Source organism: Strigops habroptila, chromosome Z, assembly GCF_004027225.2.
Source record: "Strigops habroptila isolate Jane chromosome Z, bStrHab1.2.pri, whole genome shotgun sequence".
Lineage (NCBI taxonomy): Eukaryota > Metazoa > Chordata > Aves > Psittaciformes > Psittacidae > Strigops > Strigops habroptila.
Window position 1 is genome coordinate 37739871 of NC_044302.2, and position 19241 is coordinate 37759111.

A 19241-nucleotide genomic window follows, 5' to 3' on the forward strand; every position below is an offset into this window, starting at 1 on the left:
CAAAGCATGAGACTGAGAAAGTCCTTGGCTGGAATAAACATTACTTAGCAACAACTGAAAACATCAGTGTTATCAGCGTTGTTCCCAGGCTGAAAGTTAAAAAACACAGCACTGTACCAGCTACTAAGAAGGAGAAAAATGACTGCTATAGCTGAACCCAGGACACTCCCGCAGCGTTCTTCTGGAGAAAATGGTCATGGATTGGAGAGGTGTATTCTTTGCTGGGTTGAAAAATGGCTGGATGGCAGAGGCAGAGTCCAAAGAGTGGTGGTGAATGGTGTCACATCTAGTTGATGACCAGTCACTAACGGTGTCCTTCAGGGCTCAGAGTTAGAGCCAGTGTTGTTTAATATCTTCATTGATGATCTGGAAGGGGAGGTCAAGTGCACCCTCAGTAAATTTGCAGATGACACTAAGATGTCTGGGATTGTAGATCTGGAGTATAGGAAGGCTCTGCAAGAGATCTGAACAGGCTGGATTGATGGGCTATGGCCAATGGTGAGAGGTTCAACAAGGCAAACTGCTGGGTGCTGCACTTGGGACACAACAACCCCATGCAATGCCGCAGGCTGGGAGAAAAGTGCCTGGAAAGCTGCTTGGCAGAAAAGGACCTGAGTGTGATGATTGATGCAGGTGAACATGAGCCAGCTTGTGCCCAGGCAACCAAGAAGGCCAACAGCATTCTGGCCTGTATCAGCAATAGTGTGGCCAGCAGGGCCAGGGCAGTGATCATTCCTCTGTACTGGGCACTGGTGAGGCTGTACATCGAATCCTGTGTTCAGTTCTGGGCCCACCACTACAAGAGAGACATTGAAGTGCTGGAGCAGATCCAGAGAAAGGCAACAGAGCTGGCAAAAGGTCTGGAGCACAAGTCTGCTGAGGAACAGTTGAGGGAACTGGGGTTTTTAGTCTGGATAACGGAAGCCTCAGGGGGGACCTTATCTCTCTCTACAACTACCTGAGAGGAGCAAGGTGGGTGTCAGTCTCTTCTCCTAAGTAACAAATGATAGGAAAAGAGGTAACAGGCTTAAGCTGCACCAGGGGAGGTTTAGATTGGTTATTGGGAAGAATTTCTTCACTGAGAGGGTGATCAGGCCCAGGGCAGTGGTAGAATCATCTTTCGTGGAAGTGTTCCAAAAAACGTGTGGATGAGGCCCTCAGTGACATGGTTTAGTGGTGGACTTGGCAGTCTTGAAGTAACGGTTGGACTTGACGATCTTAAAGGTCTTTTCCAACCGAGTTGATCCTATGTTTCTCTGATTCTAAAAGTGTAAATGTTTAAGTCTGTATTTTTACAGTGAGAGTGCCATGGTTTGGAATTTTACCTTGGAGGTGAGATAAAAACTCTTCCAAGAAACGTGCAACTTGCTTTGCCTACAAAGTTTTGTCCATATGAGTATCCCTCTGAGATTCTGTTTCACATATTTGTTTTTGAAAGCGTTATACTGCAAAGGTGTTCAAGTATCTTTGCAAAATGAGTGCTACTGTTTTGGTGATCTTAGTGCACTACTGTTGTATTCCTAAAATAACTCCCACCTTGAGTGGGAACTTACAGTTCATTATTTAAACATTACCTTTTCCTCAGTGTCATTCATCATTTTATGTATTGCTTCTGATAACATGGGCAACAATGTGCAAGGTGTCACATATTGTTGTATTACAACTTTTCTTGGAAACTGTGTTGTAAAGGATTTGTGAGGCATGAGGAGAGGGGAGGGAGGAAACACTGCTGGGAATGAGTATCTGTCACTTCCCTGGGTCTTTGAGAAGTATAAAAAGAAAAGGGAGCTCATCCTCAACCTTTGGCATGCGGACTTCTTCAGAGGTGTTGGGAGCTGCTGGACACACAAAGCTGTGAGCAAATAATCTGTTATACAAGGGCTGTGAAAATTTTTAACTGTGGCTTTCAGCCTGTGCCAGACTGAATAGGTCTGAATTGGTGAAGTGTGACTATGAAAACCTAGTCACTGATATCATGCAGCAAGCTATGCATGTTAAATTCAGCAGAAAAATAAAAAATAAAAAAACCCTGAAAAACACTGCTGCAGCCCAATCTTTCAACAGTAAACTCAAAACGCTGTATTCATCCTTATTATTGAGCAGAATATGTATAGTCATAGTCTTCCACCTGATAGTCTTTGGCTCTATCACAAGGTCTGTCTACACGTTGTCCTTCTCTATGGCAGCAGAATGTGCTGTCAATAGAGGCCAAAGACTATCTCAAATCTGTCCTTCATTGACTCCCTTGTTGCCTATAGGCTTTGCTGGAATAAGGAATGTTTAATTTCTTGAATCCAAAGTAAGCGTAGGTGAAGGAAGATCCAGCAGACTGGTTAAGCCTGGATCACCAAGGATGAGGTCCAGGCAGAGCAAGTACAGAAGCCAAGGCAGGGAGCACCATGCCTGCATCAAGAGGGTGTGGGCAGCTGGAGCCCAGCTTGGGGTCAGGTGTGCCTGGATGAGTACAACATGCATCTCCCTGGGGAGAGAGACTTCCCAGCAGAGCCTTCAACATTTAATTGCTTTTTTTCTACTCATCCTGTGCTGATTTTAAAAATGAAAACACATCAGCAGAAATAGACCAGTCAATGCCTCTTTTCACTAGAGCTTTGTTCTCTTGCTGGAGAAAGCACACAGAGGGCATTTACACAGGTCCCCCAAATTCCAGGCTTTCATCACAACCATCGATGCATACAAGGCACATGAAGATCTTTTTCTTTTCTGAAATGCCTACAGTAATGTATCTCTTATAACATTTTCAGTGCTGAGCAAAATGAATATTTATTTCTGACAGACAAGATGTAGCTTGGTTTAACAAATGTACATGTGCACGCATTCAGTTAGCTTTTGTATAGGCTTGTATATAAACAGGAACAATAAGTAAATAGACAAAACGAGACCAGATTTTCTAAATTAAATGCCACTTCCTGCAGTTCCTTTAATGGACAAACCTTTTCCACATGAAGATGAATTCAGAAATTATATTTAAGTAGAGAGCAGGATCTCATAGTCGTTTTTAGTGAACAGCAAACAGACATTGTCTTGGCATAAAAATATCAATTGGCTTATTCAAATGTTTTTGCCTAATCATAGATTTATGTTGCATTGCATTGTTATTTTCACTAGTAATTAGGGTTACATTTGTGTTCTTTAAGAACATTGTCAATATTTCCTGTTGTCTCTCTAAGCAGTAAAGGAGACCTTGGAGATATTCATGTGTGAACAGAAAGTTGAGATGGCTGTTATTACTGAAAGTTGCTGAAGTGTGGTAAGTAAGTAAAACGTGAAAATCACTTCTAATGCATGTGATAGAATGAGGATACTAGGCGTCAGATGCTTGTTTATCATCACCAAGTCCCAGTTACGGAGCAGACTGGAGTAGATAGGTACTGGTGGTTGTTTGCCACAATATCCCCAAACTGAAAAAAAAAAAAAATAAAAAAAATTGGGGAGTGAAGGGATAAGGCTCTAACGCATCAGCCTCTAATTCCCTGAAGAAAAAACAAAATGGTATGTGGTTTTTGTGTGTGTAACATTTTGTCATATTCTGAAAGCATCTAGTAACAAAATTTCAATTTATTTTCTCAAAGAAATATAAATTACTTATCCAGAAAGTCTTTCAACTAACAGAAGGTAACTAAATTTGGCTTTCATTCTGCTTGTGAATTTGTGAACTTAAAACTAGCAACTGCTTAGATATCTTTATCATAACCCTATAGTGTTTACTTATGGTAAGAAAACACATGACCAACCACTAGTGTGTATTTTTGGATCTTCAGCAGAGCCAGTTTTCCAAAGCTTAAAGCAGCTGACAAGGGAAGTAAATTTTAAATGGAATTTTATCCTGTTCCTGCTAGCTCTGCAAATATAGTTGTTAGCAGAGAGATATCAATCAACAGAACTGTTTCTGCTAGGAGACTAATTCTTGATCCAACCATATTTTTATGAACAAATGAATGTTGATACCATGTCTTTCCTGCGACTCTTTTCAGATGGGACAAGTATTGGTCTAGCAATAAATGACAAAAAGGGATTTTTTTTTTTTTATTTCTGAAAACTGACCTAAATCACCTATTTAAACAGTTACAGGCCAAACCAGAGGTTGTAGTACAGCTACAGGTACTGTACAGGATGAGTCCTGTTTATGACTGTGAGGTAGGAAATCTGTTGGAAAGTAGTGACTCTGGAAGTGCTTTAGGGTAGCTGGGGATAATTTGTGTTGCTCTAACCAAGAAGGCTAAGACCAACTTTCAGAATATAAAGAAAGAAAAAAGGTGTGAAGGTGACCTAATAGCTAAACAACTAGCCTTGTGCAAGGATGTTGAATTCTTTTCTTTCAATTTAATTTTTTAAAACAACTAACTAAATGGGACAGAACTCTTATTTTCTTATTTCCCCCCCCCCCCCTTTTTTTTTTATTTTTTCCCTACTGCATAGTTGGCCAGAAAGCTGCTGTCAGCATTTTCTCTTTCCCTGTGGTTCTGGAGGAAAAATGCTGGAGAAAATGGGGCCAGTGAAGAAAGGAGAACATTTTTCTGACATCTTCATGTATTCGGCATTAAACTGATGACATTTTTTGACTGGGAAGGAATGCTTCCTGCACATTAATTGATAGGGTTTGTCAGGTATCATCTGTGTTGGAATAGCCTGCAGAGGTGGTACCTATGCAGTCTCTTCATTTAGGGTCAATAATGTCACTCTTCTCCCTTTTTTCCTTGCCTGTGGTCAACAGTTACGCAGATCCCAGAAAAAATAAATAATTTAGTCTGTCATTACTTGACTTGTTATGGAGTCAACTACCAGCAAAAGCAAAGGAAAATCTATGGTATTCAGAAAATTAGACTGGATAACCTCACCTAGAACTGCGGATATTTATTATGAATGTTCTTTTATATTTTCCATCAAGAATCTTAATCTCTTCTGGAAGGATAAGCAGCCCACAAAACATTAGGAATTTTCAAAGATTAAATATTAGAAATGCACTTTCAATGGACTAATTCTTTCTGTTGAGAGAGGTCTTACTCTAAGAGCAATCTTATTCATTTTAACAGTTACTTTCAAATCCAGGCACTATTTTTGATGAGGAGTAGGGTATGTTAATAAGATCTGATACATTATTTAGTATCTTCAAATGATGTAAGATGCTTATCTCAATTCATACAATTCCTTTTAAAAAATGTCAACATTCATGTAAGTTTAATTAAGCATATTAAAAAGGCTGGCATCTTCAAAAACATTCTCAGCAATGACAAATAACCTGAATAGCTCTTCGACTCTCCTACTGCTGTACTACTTATAGTCACGTTAAATTTAGAGAGAGAATTTCAGAGATATGTGGCAAGGCTTAGCAGTTCGAGTAATAGCTGCTTCTTAAGATAACACTAAATCATTGTGAAAACCAAGTATCACTGGTTTGCTGTATGTGAGAGAAAAATGCATGACACAAGAAGGTTTCACTTTACTCAGTGTTTGCAGCTAGGCTGAGAAATACAGATCTTCAAGTATAAATATATATATATAACAAGAGGCTATGCACTCCATAAAGGATTATTTTTTTTTGGTTTCTCCCCTCCCCCACTTTATCCCCACCCCCCATGATATTCTTTCTGCCTTAATTCTGCCGTCTACCTTATGTTCAGATTAATACCATCTGGTCTTTAGAAACACAGACTTGCAGAAAGCCTGACTAATTTTTCTTCACAAGTGGGTGAAATTCAAAATAAAAATGTCTTTCAATCCATGAGAGAAGGACAGGCCAAATTAGGCTTATAAAAGAAGCAACCCATTTCATACCACTTTAAAGGAGCTTTCAGGCTTACCATCCCTGCTCAGGCACAGCTAAGGGAGCTGCTCCTCGTGTAACTTCCAGCTGCTGTAATCCTCCTTTCTCCACCTCAGGATAACCAATTGACTTGTATGCCTGTGACTTTGTTTTAAAACTGCAAGTGTGGTACTGCATGACCATCATTTGGATTGTTTTACAAAAAGGTGCATTTTTAGAACAATTAGCTTCCTGTGATGTAGTGGGTGCGTGTAGTGGCACATTATGGCTATTCCACTATCTTAAAGGCAAAACATTCATAGAATCGTAGAACCAAGTAGGCTGGAAAAGACCTTCAAGATCATCAAGTTCAACTACTCCCCCAGCACTGCCAAGGCCACCACCAACCCACGTCACCAAGGGCCCTGTCTACATGGCCCATGAATACCTGCAGGGACAGCAAGCCCACCACCACCCTGGGCAGCCTGCCCCAACACCCGACCACCTCCCAGGGGAAAGAAACTGCTCCCAACACCCATCCAGACCTCCCCAGGTGCAACCTGAGGCTGTGACCCCCCACCACCACCCGTTACCTGGGAGAAGAGCCCAGCCACCCCCTGGCTCCATCCTCCTCTCAGGTTGTTGTAGAGAGCGATAAGGTCTCCCCTGAGCCTTCTCTTCTCCAAACTAAACACTCTAGTTCCCTCAGCTGTTCCTCATCAGACTTGTGCTCCAGGCCCTTTACCAGCTTCATTGCCCTTCTCTGGACCCGTAAAAACAATTTTTCATCCCTCGGGAAGCTCCCAACACTACATCTTCTCCTGCTCACCTCAGGGTACCAATGGCACCCCTCAAACACCTCCCCTCAGAGCAGCGCGAGGCCCCTGAAGTGACCACAGGGCCTGGGAAGGGCTCCCCCCCCCAGTAGATTATTTATGAATGTAGGGCTTCCTTTACCCTCCTGAACATTATAATTTCCCTATTTTTTCATCAAAGATTGGAATTTATAATTTATAGCTGCACTATTTCAATTTTTATATTTGTCTTACAAATTAAAATTGCCAAGAGGACCATTTTAACTGTTTCTCCACCATCTCCATCAGTGAAGGAGCACTGGAATTATGCTGGCAGGTGCAGTCATTCAACAAATGTCTAGCATGTAGCCATGAACTAATGCCCCCAACCCCTAAGAGTGATCTAACAAATCTTAGCTCTTCTTTAATGGTGATCCCAGCTCTTCTTTAATAATGAAGTACACATCAGTCACACCTGGGATCACTGCTCTTTGGGAATATTATTAGTATTGGTTCTCCAAGATTGATCCAGAGCATACACTTTCCTTAAAAAAAAAAAATAAAAAATTTACAAACAGTTGAAATATTAACATCTCAATGTCCTGTGTGCATCTTGCTCCATTGTTCCAGTTCTGTATGCTTGAAAATTACATCAAGTTAGGGGTTTTTTTGGGTTTTGGGGTTTTTTTTCAAATATAGGAAGCAAATCTGTGTGTTCTCCCTTAGGCTTCAGAAATAGAGTTGTGTGTTTTCTGTGTGATGGGTGTACATACATACACAGCCACATACTTATGGTTGTGGCTGCAAGTTTATGTCCTCAATTTACAAAACATTAAACAGGAAATGGCAACAGCTTGTGAAATCACACTATTCCATTTGGATCTATCAGAGTCACATGATGCCACAGATACCACCTCAGCCAATAAGTTCAGTATTTTGTGGTGACAGACACCCATAAAATAAATCTGGCAATAAATGCTGAATGATCCACAGAAACCTTTGATGTGCTGACACACCTGTGGTCACAAACTGTATAACTACCACCTACAACAAAGTTACAAGTGGAAAGAAAACTTCTGAATCCAAACCTGGCAATTATTTCGACCCCGAACACAGGGAAAAACATGTCAAACTGGCAACTGGTGAATTCTAATGTTAGTAAGAGCCCTATCACGCACTCTCTCTTTTCATAGTCAATCTCAAAAGCATCAGAGAGAGCAAACTCACCCATCATGTTTCTCTCACTGTTAATGTATCAAAAACGTAAGAGTTTTCCCAGACCCATGAATAGCCAATAGAAGCACCAAAATGAGCTGAATTTATCAAATAATATCAGTGTATCAATATATTAGACAGCAAGGTTTTTTGTCTTTTTTGGATATGTGGCAATTTTTAGTATGATCTGGAAAGGAATTTGAAGCACAGCAATACACCTTATCAGTTTATGTGGTTAAAAAGCTTCTTCTGGAGAACATATGATGTCTATAATGATGCCATCTCATTCCTGCTTTTGTGGAATAGCTGGTGGCTTGCAGTATCCACGGCTGCACAGTGTTAGCAATGCTCAATTTTGAGATGCTTGGGAAAAGGTGAGAATAGATAGCTTTGTATTTTTGTCTTTTCAAGACTGTAAACTCTATAGGTAGGCAGAGAATTCTCAATCCAAAACCATAAGAAATTATAAAATTCAAATAAGCTTATGCTAGTTATGTACTTAGAATGTAGGAAATTTGCAAATGTTGCAACTATAATTTCTAACATGCTGAGTTGTGTAAAAACATCTCCTGTGTGGAACTGGTCAGCAATAATCCTGGATAACTGGGATACTTTTGAGGAATAGTCCTATACATAGGTACGCAGTTAAATCAGGCAATTCTTGTGTTCATTGGCCTGTAATTTTAACGCAATTGCAAACATGGCTTTGCTATGATTTCACCTAACTCTAGCATCTGTGTTTAGTTGACTTAAATCATACTCATGTTTCTCAAGTGAAACCACACGCTAACCAAAGCCAGTTTATTACAATCTTCATGTACTTCTATAAGCTTCTGTGCACTTTACAGGACACAAATTGAAAATTAGGTGGGCTTTCAAGCCAGGGTTACTACAGGAAGAAAGCAAAGCTTGGTCTTGTTCCTGCCTTAAACAGAAAATTGTTGTCCCAAAAGTGGGATCATTACCCAGTATGCAAAATGCCAGTATACAAAGAGTTAAGGTATTTTATTGTCAGCTATTTTGCAAAATAGGGTGCTAGGTGGAAACTCCACAAAGCTAGTACATTTTAATTTTGCATATTTCAGATGAATCATCTTTCAGAGAACAAAGAAATTATTTTTTATTGGTCAAAAGTTACTGAATATGTGATTAGTACTCTATCTTCTGTTCGGTAAATTGTTCTTGCTTGCCATGTAAATTAACATGCATGCTTCATGAAGGTGTAGGGGGGCAAGCTTTTTTGCTTTTGAATTGAGTCAGTGGTCATGATTTTCCCCTGCTACCTTTACTTTTCACCCAGTTATAGCTGTTTCTTGTGGACTACTTGTTTTTGTTATCAGCACTTTCTGGTGCAGATGTTCTCCTTTTATCAGTCCCTTAGCTCTCTTTCCAAGGTTAAGCTAGTTAGTAAGGAATGTATTGCTTCTACAAAGTCTCGTTTTTCTAATTGATGTTGTTAATCAAGCCAGACACTCTTATCATGATGGCAAATTCCTCTGTCACTGTATATCATTGCAAATTCATTGCAAAACTTCATAATAATTTCCTCAAAAAAATTAAAGATACCGATTTTTAAGAATCAGATGGGTTTAAGGCCTCCTTCTTGCTTTTGAAAGACACTTTCTATGAAAATGCTTGAAAGTACTTAAATTTCTTACATCTGCTCCTCTCAGTATTCAGAAGGTTCTGTACCTTGCTGAAGCTCTCTTCTGAAAACTGTATTTTGGTTTCTTAGCTGCTTTGACACTTGCAAAAACCTTATTCAAAGGTCAATACAATCAAGGCTTGTTAGAACATGGTCATAAAAAATGATCAGAGATTGTAATGCTCTCTTTGACAAGACTTTGTGCTGACCTCAGATGTATGAATGTTTGAAATAAATATTTGGGGAATATTTATCTGTGCACCGATTTTGGTATTTGGATTTTAGAGTTTTATTTTCTACACAGATTGCTTAAATTCTCTAGCCTGCGGTCTGGCTCCACAAAAGGCTGTATCAGCGGAATAAGAAACAGTTATTTCTTAAGCTTTTGCTGCCAAGCCACTGTTTTGTGTACTGCCTACCTATTGCTTATTGCTATTATACACCATTTCTACTCTCAGGTATAGTGACTGATAGTTCAGGATTTAAAAGCCTGCAAGGGTTCAAATACCCCTTGTTTTGTGTACATGTTTTGTGTAGATGAGGCCCTTAGTGACACGGTTTAGCGGTAGCCTTGGAAGTCCTGGGGTAATGGTTGGACTTGACCTTAATAGTCTTTTCCAACTTCGTTGATCCTATGATTCTAAGGGATCACTATCATGATACAGGCGGATGTGTCCTGTATTACAAAGGCTAGAGATATGGAGCTCTTTGAATCAAACCTATGATTTCCTTCTATCTGACCGTGGTTTCAAGACTTTGCCCAGCAGCACACCAGCATGTTTCTGATTATTAATTAGAGTATGTGCTGCTCTACCTTTTCCAACCTGAATTTGACTAGCTTACATCTTCCAGCCATTGGATTTTGTTATGCCTTCTTCTGTTATAGAGCCATTTCCTTTCCAGATTTTCCTTTATGATATGTTGTCATAAGCAAAACAGTCTTGAGTTGGTGAAGTGTATTTGATTCATTGTGAGCAAACATAAGCTTCTGATCATCAATTTGAATGTTGAGAGGGGAGGAAAAAAAAGACACAGACAATTATACAAGTACTTAGATACAAGCACTACCCTTCCCTTTTGCACCCTCAAATTTCCATGTTTTCTGTGAGTTGCGCTCAGTCCACCAGAGTTCACCCAATGAGGTGGGAGTGGTAAAAGAGGCTGAGATGCTCTCACAATGGCTTTCCCTTGTTCTGATAATTTCTTTCTGCTGGCTGATGCTTCACGGTTTTCCACCAGCCCACATCTAACCGGATTTGCAGCTCTATTCCCTGTTGTCTCTGCTCCAGTGTGGGTCACCTACAGGCTGCAAACCCTTCAGGGATGCGCCTACCTCCTTCTGGCATGACAGCTACCGCAAAAGCGTACCTCCAGCTGCCATCAGCCACCACTGCTTCTCTGCAATATGTCTGAGCTCATGCTGCTCTGGTTCAACATACTTTGCCATGCAGTTTTAAAGTTTTTAATCTTTATGTCTGTTGCTTAAATAGGTTTCAGAGCCAGCTGCAATGGTTTTCATCTCTCCTCCCACACCGGTCACAACTGCGGCTCCCTGCTCCCTAAATCTTGTAACTTCTGCCCTTTACATATGCACACACAATAATAAACTCACTATTACTGCTTCTTCTGGACATAAAAATAGCCTAAGCTACTGAAGTGTCTCAAGATAAAGACTGATTTCTAGATATCAGACTTCAATTGTACTTATTTTGAAGTCCTTTTTATCTTTCCAATATAATTTTTAGAGTACGGACAATGAATGTGACATGCCAGTGCACACTTATTTACAGTGTGTAAAAATGCCAACTTCACTACTCAGATTTAAAAGTTTAGCTATTAGGATATTTGCAACTTCTCTGGTTGCTGCTCTGGTGTGTAATATAAGCTAAGATTGGTGCCTAGTGATTTTACCTACAATTAGCACCATATCTTCCCCTTCCTGAAGAAAAACAACTTCATTTTCTTGTAGCTATTGGAGTTTCCCGTTCTTTATTACTACTGGGTTATGGTTTTTTGCTGCTCCATTTAAATTACATAATAAGACTGCTAAACTGTTGTTTCAGGTCTTACAAGTGGGGAAAAAACTGTCTTACGTTGAAATTTCAGGTGTGTAATTAAGTTGCGAGCAATATAACCACTGTTTTATTTTTTGACAACCAAACCAGGGAGATTAAGAGTGCCTCCTACCAGTCTTGTAGGTTCAAACCATAGTAGCTTTGCCTAATGTGAAGGCAAAAATCCTCTCAAAGTGCACAGGAAATGTTTGCTAGTCTTGGACTTCATTAGACAGCTTGCAGTGAACTCAGTTAGCATTAAATACCAATAATGGGTAATTATTTTTCAGATATTTAGAAAGGAAAGCCATAGAAATTGTTCTTCAGCTCTGCTTTTGCAAGAACACCTGTAAGTTTAATACTTGCAGGTTCTTAAACTTCTAGTTTAAACATAACAATACAACTGCTAGTTTGGGATGTTGGTGAGCCATAGATTGCTGGAGGCTGGTGAAACATTTCTGTCACCGTGTACTTGCCTCCTGCTGTCACTTTGCCCAGGCGCATGTTGCAGGGGACAGGCTCTTGGGCTGGCAGGAGATCACTCCCACACCCTTCCTTCTCATGGAGAGAGCAGAGGTGTTCGAATGGCAGACACTGCTATCCAGGTCTCCAGGTTGCAAGAGGAATTATTAAAATGTAGGATGCCAGTAAGCATTTGTTTTATTATCCCTATTACCAGAATTTTCCCTTTTCAGTTAATCAGCACTCTTAGGGTAGGAGAAACCTGTTTTTCTACTGCTGTTCCAGTTAAAACAGAAGAAATGAAATTGTTTCTTCCGGTGGCCTGCTGCAGAGCCTCCTGTAACCGGCTAATTGGCCTCTTATAATTATTGCCCTAGCTGAAATACATCTACTATTTGATATGAGGTTTATGTAGGTCTTCAGGTTTCCTGGAAAAGTTGGACTGCACTCAGACATGAAACCAACTTACGTTTTATCTCTGACTTTCCTGATTTGCTAACGTTGAAGTTCTGCCATGAGAAAGCTGTTTTAATTGAAACAGTTCAATTGTTTTAAAATAAAATTACCTCTATCATTAACGTGTTTTGAGATTAGCTGGATGTATAAAGAAACATCCAGTACTTCAAGATTTCAAACATCTCATTAATAGAGGAATTCCTTTGAAATAATAGAACTAAATTATCTATTGCTTGCTAAGACCATCAACATCAAAATTTTCAGTTTGCTTATCAATACTGAAAAGCTGTTTAGCTAGTTGTTTTCCATTTTTGCTTTCTCCAGTTAACTTTTGCTTAGAATTCAATACAGTCTTTTCCTCCATATTTTATTTTTAAGCATAACAACATTTCACCAGGGTGGAATTCTCCTTGTTTTGCCTGGAAATGGACCTCACTGTTATTTATTATGTGACAAAGGGGCACTAGAGGTCCTTTCCTTCATTGGCAATTTGAGAGCTGAAGGCCTGAGAGCCTGCACAATTATGGACAGAAAAGTAATGCATCAAAGCAGGGCTCATTAAAAATCTACATATACAGCTAGTTGGGCTACCCATTATTCTACCTATCGTACACAGCAATTTACAAATTTCCTTATGTGCCAAAGTACCAGCCAGAAGCTTTGTATACACACGTCAGGATCCTAGTAAATTACACTGAGAGCAATCAAATAACGTTGTTAATATGACTCACTTCAGTGCAATTTCTTTGCTCCTCCCTGTATGATTAATTACAACCAAATTGATGTTGCCAGCAATGATTAATTTACAAGTTCAGATGCAGAGTAAATGAGCTAAGCAAAGCTGAGTTGGCATTGCTCCTCATTTAAGGAACTGCACGTGGGATCACAATTCACAGCTAACCTTGTGATCCACTACTTCACTTGCATAAAAATTAGCTACATTGAATAGCTGCAAAATTATAATTTATTATTTTGTGATAGCTGTTTAGGAAAAAAAAAGGTTTAGTTTAGCTAAATGAGAAAACAAAGAGGATGAATCAGGCTTCTACTGTGAAATTTCTGTGTAATTCAAGTTCTTGATCAGATAAAATAAAAATGCCAAGCCTTTGATAGGGAATTGAAGGCAAGGACCATATTCTTGATGAAATCCCTGAAGTTCTCTAGGATATAAACAAACAACCAACCAAAAAAAAAAAGAAAAAAATCCACACTGTAAAGAATAAATGCATTACATATAATAACTGCTTTTCCTTTAATTATAATAATAAATCCATCCTCTAGGAACTACAGTTACTTCCCAGATTGTACATGTCAGAATTCTGTCTGTATTAAAGTCTGGGTTAGAGTTTTACATTACTACGTATTACTGAGTATTTGAGCATCTTCCATGTATAACCAATAGAAGTAGTAGTTTTGAGGGGCTTGCAGAGACTTATCTCACAGATTTTTTTTTTTTTTTTTTTAAATCAAATTTTCTTGTGGAATGTACAGCATTCAGTGTACAAATTCAGAATTCAGTCTATTTCATGAAAGAAATGAAGAATTTTCAGGTGATGGAAAGTCTTTCTAAGGAATGAGAGAAATGACTGGCAGCCTACCTTAGGCTCCTTTTCTGATACTTTTGTCTATTTTTTTGACGTAAAATTTGATTACAAAACTAAGTAAACGTTCACCTGTAGCTATTTGTACGTTCATAGCAGGGGAGTTTTTGAGGCTCTGAAATCAAGCGTTGAGGTGAAGCAGGATCTGGAGTGAGAACTTTTGGTCAGTACCTCCTTTTCAGAAAGAAATATGTTTGGTTCCACCTGAAACAAATGAGCTCTAGGGAAAATTCTGTCCTGATTATGAAGGTCTCACATCAGTCCACAAACCACTACACTGGAGACAATGCCATGTATCAGTTTCTTTGCAAGCTTCACCATTTAAGTTTCTGGTTTAGTACCTGCCATACTGCCTAAGAGCTAGTGTGTAGATGACTATCATATGCTCCTAGGCATTGTGTGGTAGTTTGAAGGTAAAAGCAGAAATGGTAGGATGAACACCAAGAGAAGGTCCAGGATGTATTAAATTGTAGTGGTGTAAAGATTCAAGAGCCTAGTTAAAAAGAAAAATAACAAAAGCTTTGGAAGCAGCTAAGGCAACAGCCATGTGTCTTGTTCAGCTCTTGCTACTCTTGCACTCCTGTTTCAAAATTATCGGCCCACATAAGCAGATAGTCCTTGGGCCAAGAGCTGCTGTGACCCCTGAGAGATTCCTAACCCCTGTTTGAGTAGCTGATGTCTCCCTGGACCAGTAGACACATACTTCCTTATCCAAAGAGGAACAGCTCCAGCAGGCAACATAAAGAGATGTTCACCTGAAAAGAGCTGTTGCTTAGTGCTAGACAAATGATCTGACCCTCTATATTTTAAATCTCGGTGAGTATATAAACTCTCAATCTGTTTGCTCTTTGGGGATACATGGGTCACACAGAAGTTGCCTTCCTCCCTCTCCATCCCTCTGACACAGACACATGCACACTGTTTTGAAATGACTAGGATTTATCCCAGCACAGAAGCTAAATACTTAAATTTCAAACTTTGTGTGGGAGGGGAAGGCTATGTCCCGTATACCTCTAAATCTAATGCCAAAAAGGATGCAAATATTGTTAACTATCAGTGAATCAGCCTATAATCAACCTTCTGCTTGTAGTTATCAGAAAACATGCCTGCATAATTGTAGCTACTTTTATTAACATTAGCATATTAAAGCTTACACAATTGAATATAGAGGGGCAGAGTGTAGAGAGACATACAGAACAAATTTTTCATATGTCTTAGAATAACTTAATCTGGATCGAGCCTGTGTAAATGTGAATAGCAAGACGTTAGAAAACTATTCCAATTAAAAATGGAACTACACTACTCAGTTATTGTTAATGACTTATGTGACCTGTAATAACCTCATTGACTCCCTCCAGATAACTTCTGGTTGCCAAGCAATGCTATAATTGTATATCCAGTGTCCTGAAGCCTGTTTGAGACATAACATATCAGGTTTTGCCTTGTGAAAATCCTCTGAAGTCAACAGAGTTGTACAGAACATGACCTCTCATATTATTTAGCTGTTGCCAGGACATATAACCTACGCTAGATTTTCAAGTTCTTAGTTGTATGTTCAGAAAAATAACTCTTTTTACCTTTTCCCCTTTTTTCTGCTGCAAAACATCAGAGAAGATATGAGATTTAATCCAAGCTGTGTTACATTTCATAATGGCAGAGTATGTGGGATTAGTGAAATGAATAAAGGAGATATACTCAGAAATGACACCACACACTGTAGAACTAGGGTATATGCTGGCAACACATGAGTCTAGTAGACTCTTCATCCTTGTCGCAGGAATAAAGAACTGTTGTATGAACTCTGATCTGTTAATGCTAACCTCTGGATCTTTGGCATAATGTCACTAAAAATAAGCTTTTGTGTTACATTAGATTAAATTACTGACATAGTGATGAGTTCATGAAAAGCAAGCTGTGTTCAAGAACATGAGAATGATTTTAATAACAGAGTTCAAGAAAATGTACACACTAGGTATTACAACCTGTATGTAGGACAGCAATTTGTGTGCTTATCTTGAAATTCTTCCAGCTCAGATAGAACAACAAACAATTTGATTGAGATTACTGAAATTTGAGTCCTTGTTCAAAGCCTAAATGTGTTTTCTGTGTAATTTTATGATATCCATGTAACAGTTTGGACCTTGCTGACCTTCTAGTGCTGTTGCAGAGGCCATCTGCATAGCTTCCCTAAGGAACAGGCTCTGCTTCAAACAGTTTGTTACACAGAGCTCCCTGAACGTCTCTTTTCAAACCCTAGTGTTCTTTTTTAGACAGGATAGGAATGATGCCCTTTGCTATGGACTGTAGACTATTTTACTGTTTTCTAAGGGGTTTTGGCAAGCTATTTGTCACTTTCAAATTAGGTATACTTTTCTATTTCCCAAGTTTCTCTATTTTCTGAATCTGAAGTGGGTGAATATAAGGTGCTCTCCTCACACACTGTGTAGTCTCAGTAAGAATGCAATAACGGGGAGAGAAAAAATTGAGTGGATCTATACTAACATCAGATGAATGGTCCTTTTAAGAGAATATGATATTCACAGTTCATTTATTTCACTATTTTAATGTTCATCTCACACAGAAGAAACATCATCACCAATGCCTTCCAGTTTCTGCTTCTTGGGTACACTTTGCAAAAAGGCTAAAGCTTAAGTTCATAATAATAGACATTCTCATATGGGCAGTCAAGATTAAGAACTTTGATTTCTTTATCACCTGTGCTGTAATCACAGCTCTGGATGTCAAGTGAAAGGCTGCTCCAGGGTCTTCCATCTATGCTGAGTTTACTGTAACCTGTTCTGTAAACATGGGGTTCCAGTTCAAAGTGATACCAATCTGGCACTCTTCAAAGGCTTTAAATCCTATTTAAAGTAAGAAAGATTCATAATGTTTCTTCTGAGACGCATGTAAGATACAAGCAGAAAAGAATGATCAGTCATTCTGGATTTAAAACCACCACACACTAGTGTCTTCTTCTTGGGAGCTCAAGAAAATTGAGAGCATGTTTGAGTTACACAAATGATTCGTATTTCTCTTTTCTTGTTTATAATATAGCAGCACAACACACTTTTTTAGTAACCTCAAAAATACAGAAAAAATCTGTAGAATAGTGTAAGTGAGCTTCTGAGCTTGAGGAGGTGAGCATTTTTTTAGCTTCATGTATCGATGGGCCTTAAATGCATGATTTCTTCTAGAAGAGGGAGGTTTCCCAGCTTGAATATTAATTCTCAGAGAAAATGTTAGGCATGTCTCTTTATGCTGATTCTCAGAGGAAAAGTTCGTGTGATTATAACATCAGCAGCAACAGGGAAGCTGCCTGTGTGTGTTTTTCTGATAATAATCCAATGATACGGCTATTTTAACAAACACAATACTGCAATTGTTGAACAGGGGCTACTGAGGGAGTTTGCAGACTCCTTTTGAAGAGCAACAATGCTATAATTCTGTGTTTGCAAAATTATTCTTATCTTTTATATCAAATCAATGACTGGCTCAATAGATATTAAAAAAAATATATATAAATTCTTTCAACTTCTGTATCCAATAAGCAGTAGTACCTTGATCCAGCATCCACAGGTGATATTACTCGCAGTGGTTTGTTGCTTTGTAGCCAAAGCTAATCTCAGCTGTCATTATCTGTGTCCTGGGTCCTCAGATAAATCTTTCCAGTCCTCATGCAACCATTTAAATATTCTACATCTACAGCTACTTATACAGAAATAGTGTGAATATCTGAGGTCTTTCTATTCTAATGCCAATATTTATTGATTTTTTTTTCTGATAGAGAAAAAATTTATGCTATTGAAACAATATAAAGGGTAATGATAGAACTATTACTGGGAACTAACTTACTAAAAAACCTAGGGTAACTCTACATATGCAGCAAATTCTACTTTGTTTTTGTTCTTATTTACCACCAAAATCAAGCAAGTTTTTAGTATCATGGGGTAACTGTAATCTCCTGGATGTAAGCGGCAAGTAATTTTTATGTGAAAAATAGTTCAATATAATAAAAATACATTTAAAAAAAGCATATGTTTAATTAATGGCATGTTGATACTACAGCAGTGAAATTTATGAAACTTCAATATTTTTCTTTAAAATATGTTAAATGAACCCATTTTTCTCATGTAAAGTATATAATTTTTTGCCTCCTGTTACAAGTACTGCATAAAATCAGTTTGAAAACAAGTAGCCAGGTTCTTTGGTAAAATCCTGGTGTTTAACAGGATAGTTGAAATCTGATGTTTATTTTTTAATTTAGGTTTAAATTTAAACTAGAAAACTAAAGAAACCATCTCCTTTCTGTTATCTCATGAAGTACAGACTTTCCTTTCAGGTTCAGTACCGGTTCAAGTGAAAATTCAGGTTAGATTTTTGTAGTGTTTTACTTCTTTCCCCTTGGTTTAATTCCCCCCAAAACATGTGGAGATTGTGCAAACATACAGAAAACATAATAGTAAACGTGGATATTGTGTAATGTAACAAGATACAAGGTATGGTGTGCTGTCAAGCAATACAAGCCTAAAGGCTTTGGAAAACTAAAGATCTTGCAATACCATATTGCAAGTTCTTTATATATTAAGCCATTTGAGATCTCTATTGTAGTAGACCTTTCAATATAATATACAAATGTGTGACTTTTGCGTTCCGTTCACTGGCACAGATGTTAATTTTAAATAATGTCTGATTGCTATAATCCTTGCATCCTAAGACTTAGATTCAGTCTTTTCTGGAAAAGTATAAAAATGTAGTTTTAAGATGAACTTACACTCACCAAACTTACTGGGGTTTTGATCTTTTTTTTAAATTGTGTCTTCCACTAACAAACAGTCTTGATTTCAACTTTAAAATTCTAATATTGGAGAGACAGTGAAATTTTTCGAGATTATTCATGCAGAAATTCTTCCTTTCATATGAAATTTCATCACTGCTGCTGGGTTGGTTATAACTGACATTTAAGTCCTCACTGAAGCTAATGAACCTTATGTTTTATTGATTAAGTTAGTTATATGTATTAGGACTTTTTGGAGGTATTATTTCTACTGACTATTTTTTTTTTCCCTGAGATAAATGGGTGCAAACTCTGTTAAGCCCTAGGAGACACTGAAGTTCACATTCATCAGCCTGTATTACTCAACTAGGTTTTCCAATAAAAGTGGTTAAATATACACTTCCTTATTGCATACCTAGAAAAACTGAAAGAGGAGGGACTTTACGGCCTGAATGACCTCCATTTGAAATGAGTAAAAG

The 19241-nt window shown here is 38.4% G+C and overlaps 1 protein-coding gene across 1 annotated transcript in view; it reads left to right on the forward strand.

Moving 5' to 3' along the window:
* Window positions 1–488: 488 nt before the first annotated feature.
* Window positions 489–19241, forward strand: part of LOC115601017 — a gene marked incomplete at its 3' end in the record, with an annotated part of 58430 nt that continues 39677 nt past the window's right edge. Inside the window, 1 exon segment of the mRNA XM_030470546.1 lies at window positions 489–633. Within this exon segment, the coding sequence (XP_030326406.1) occupies window positions 489–633 (145 nt within the window).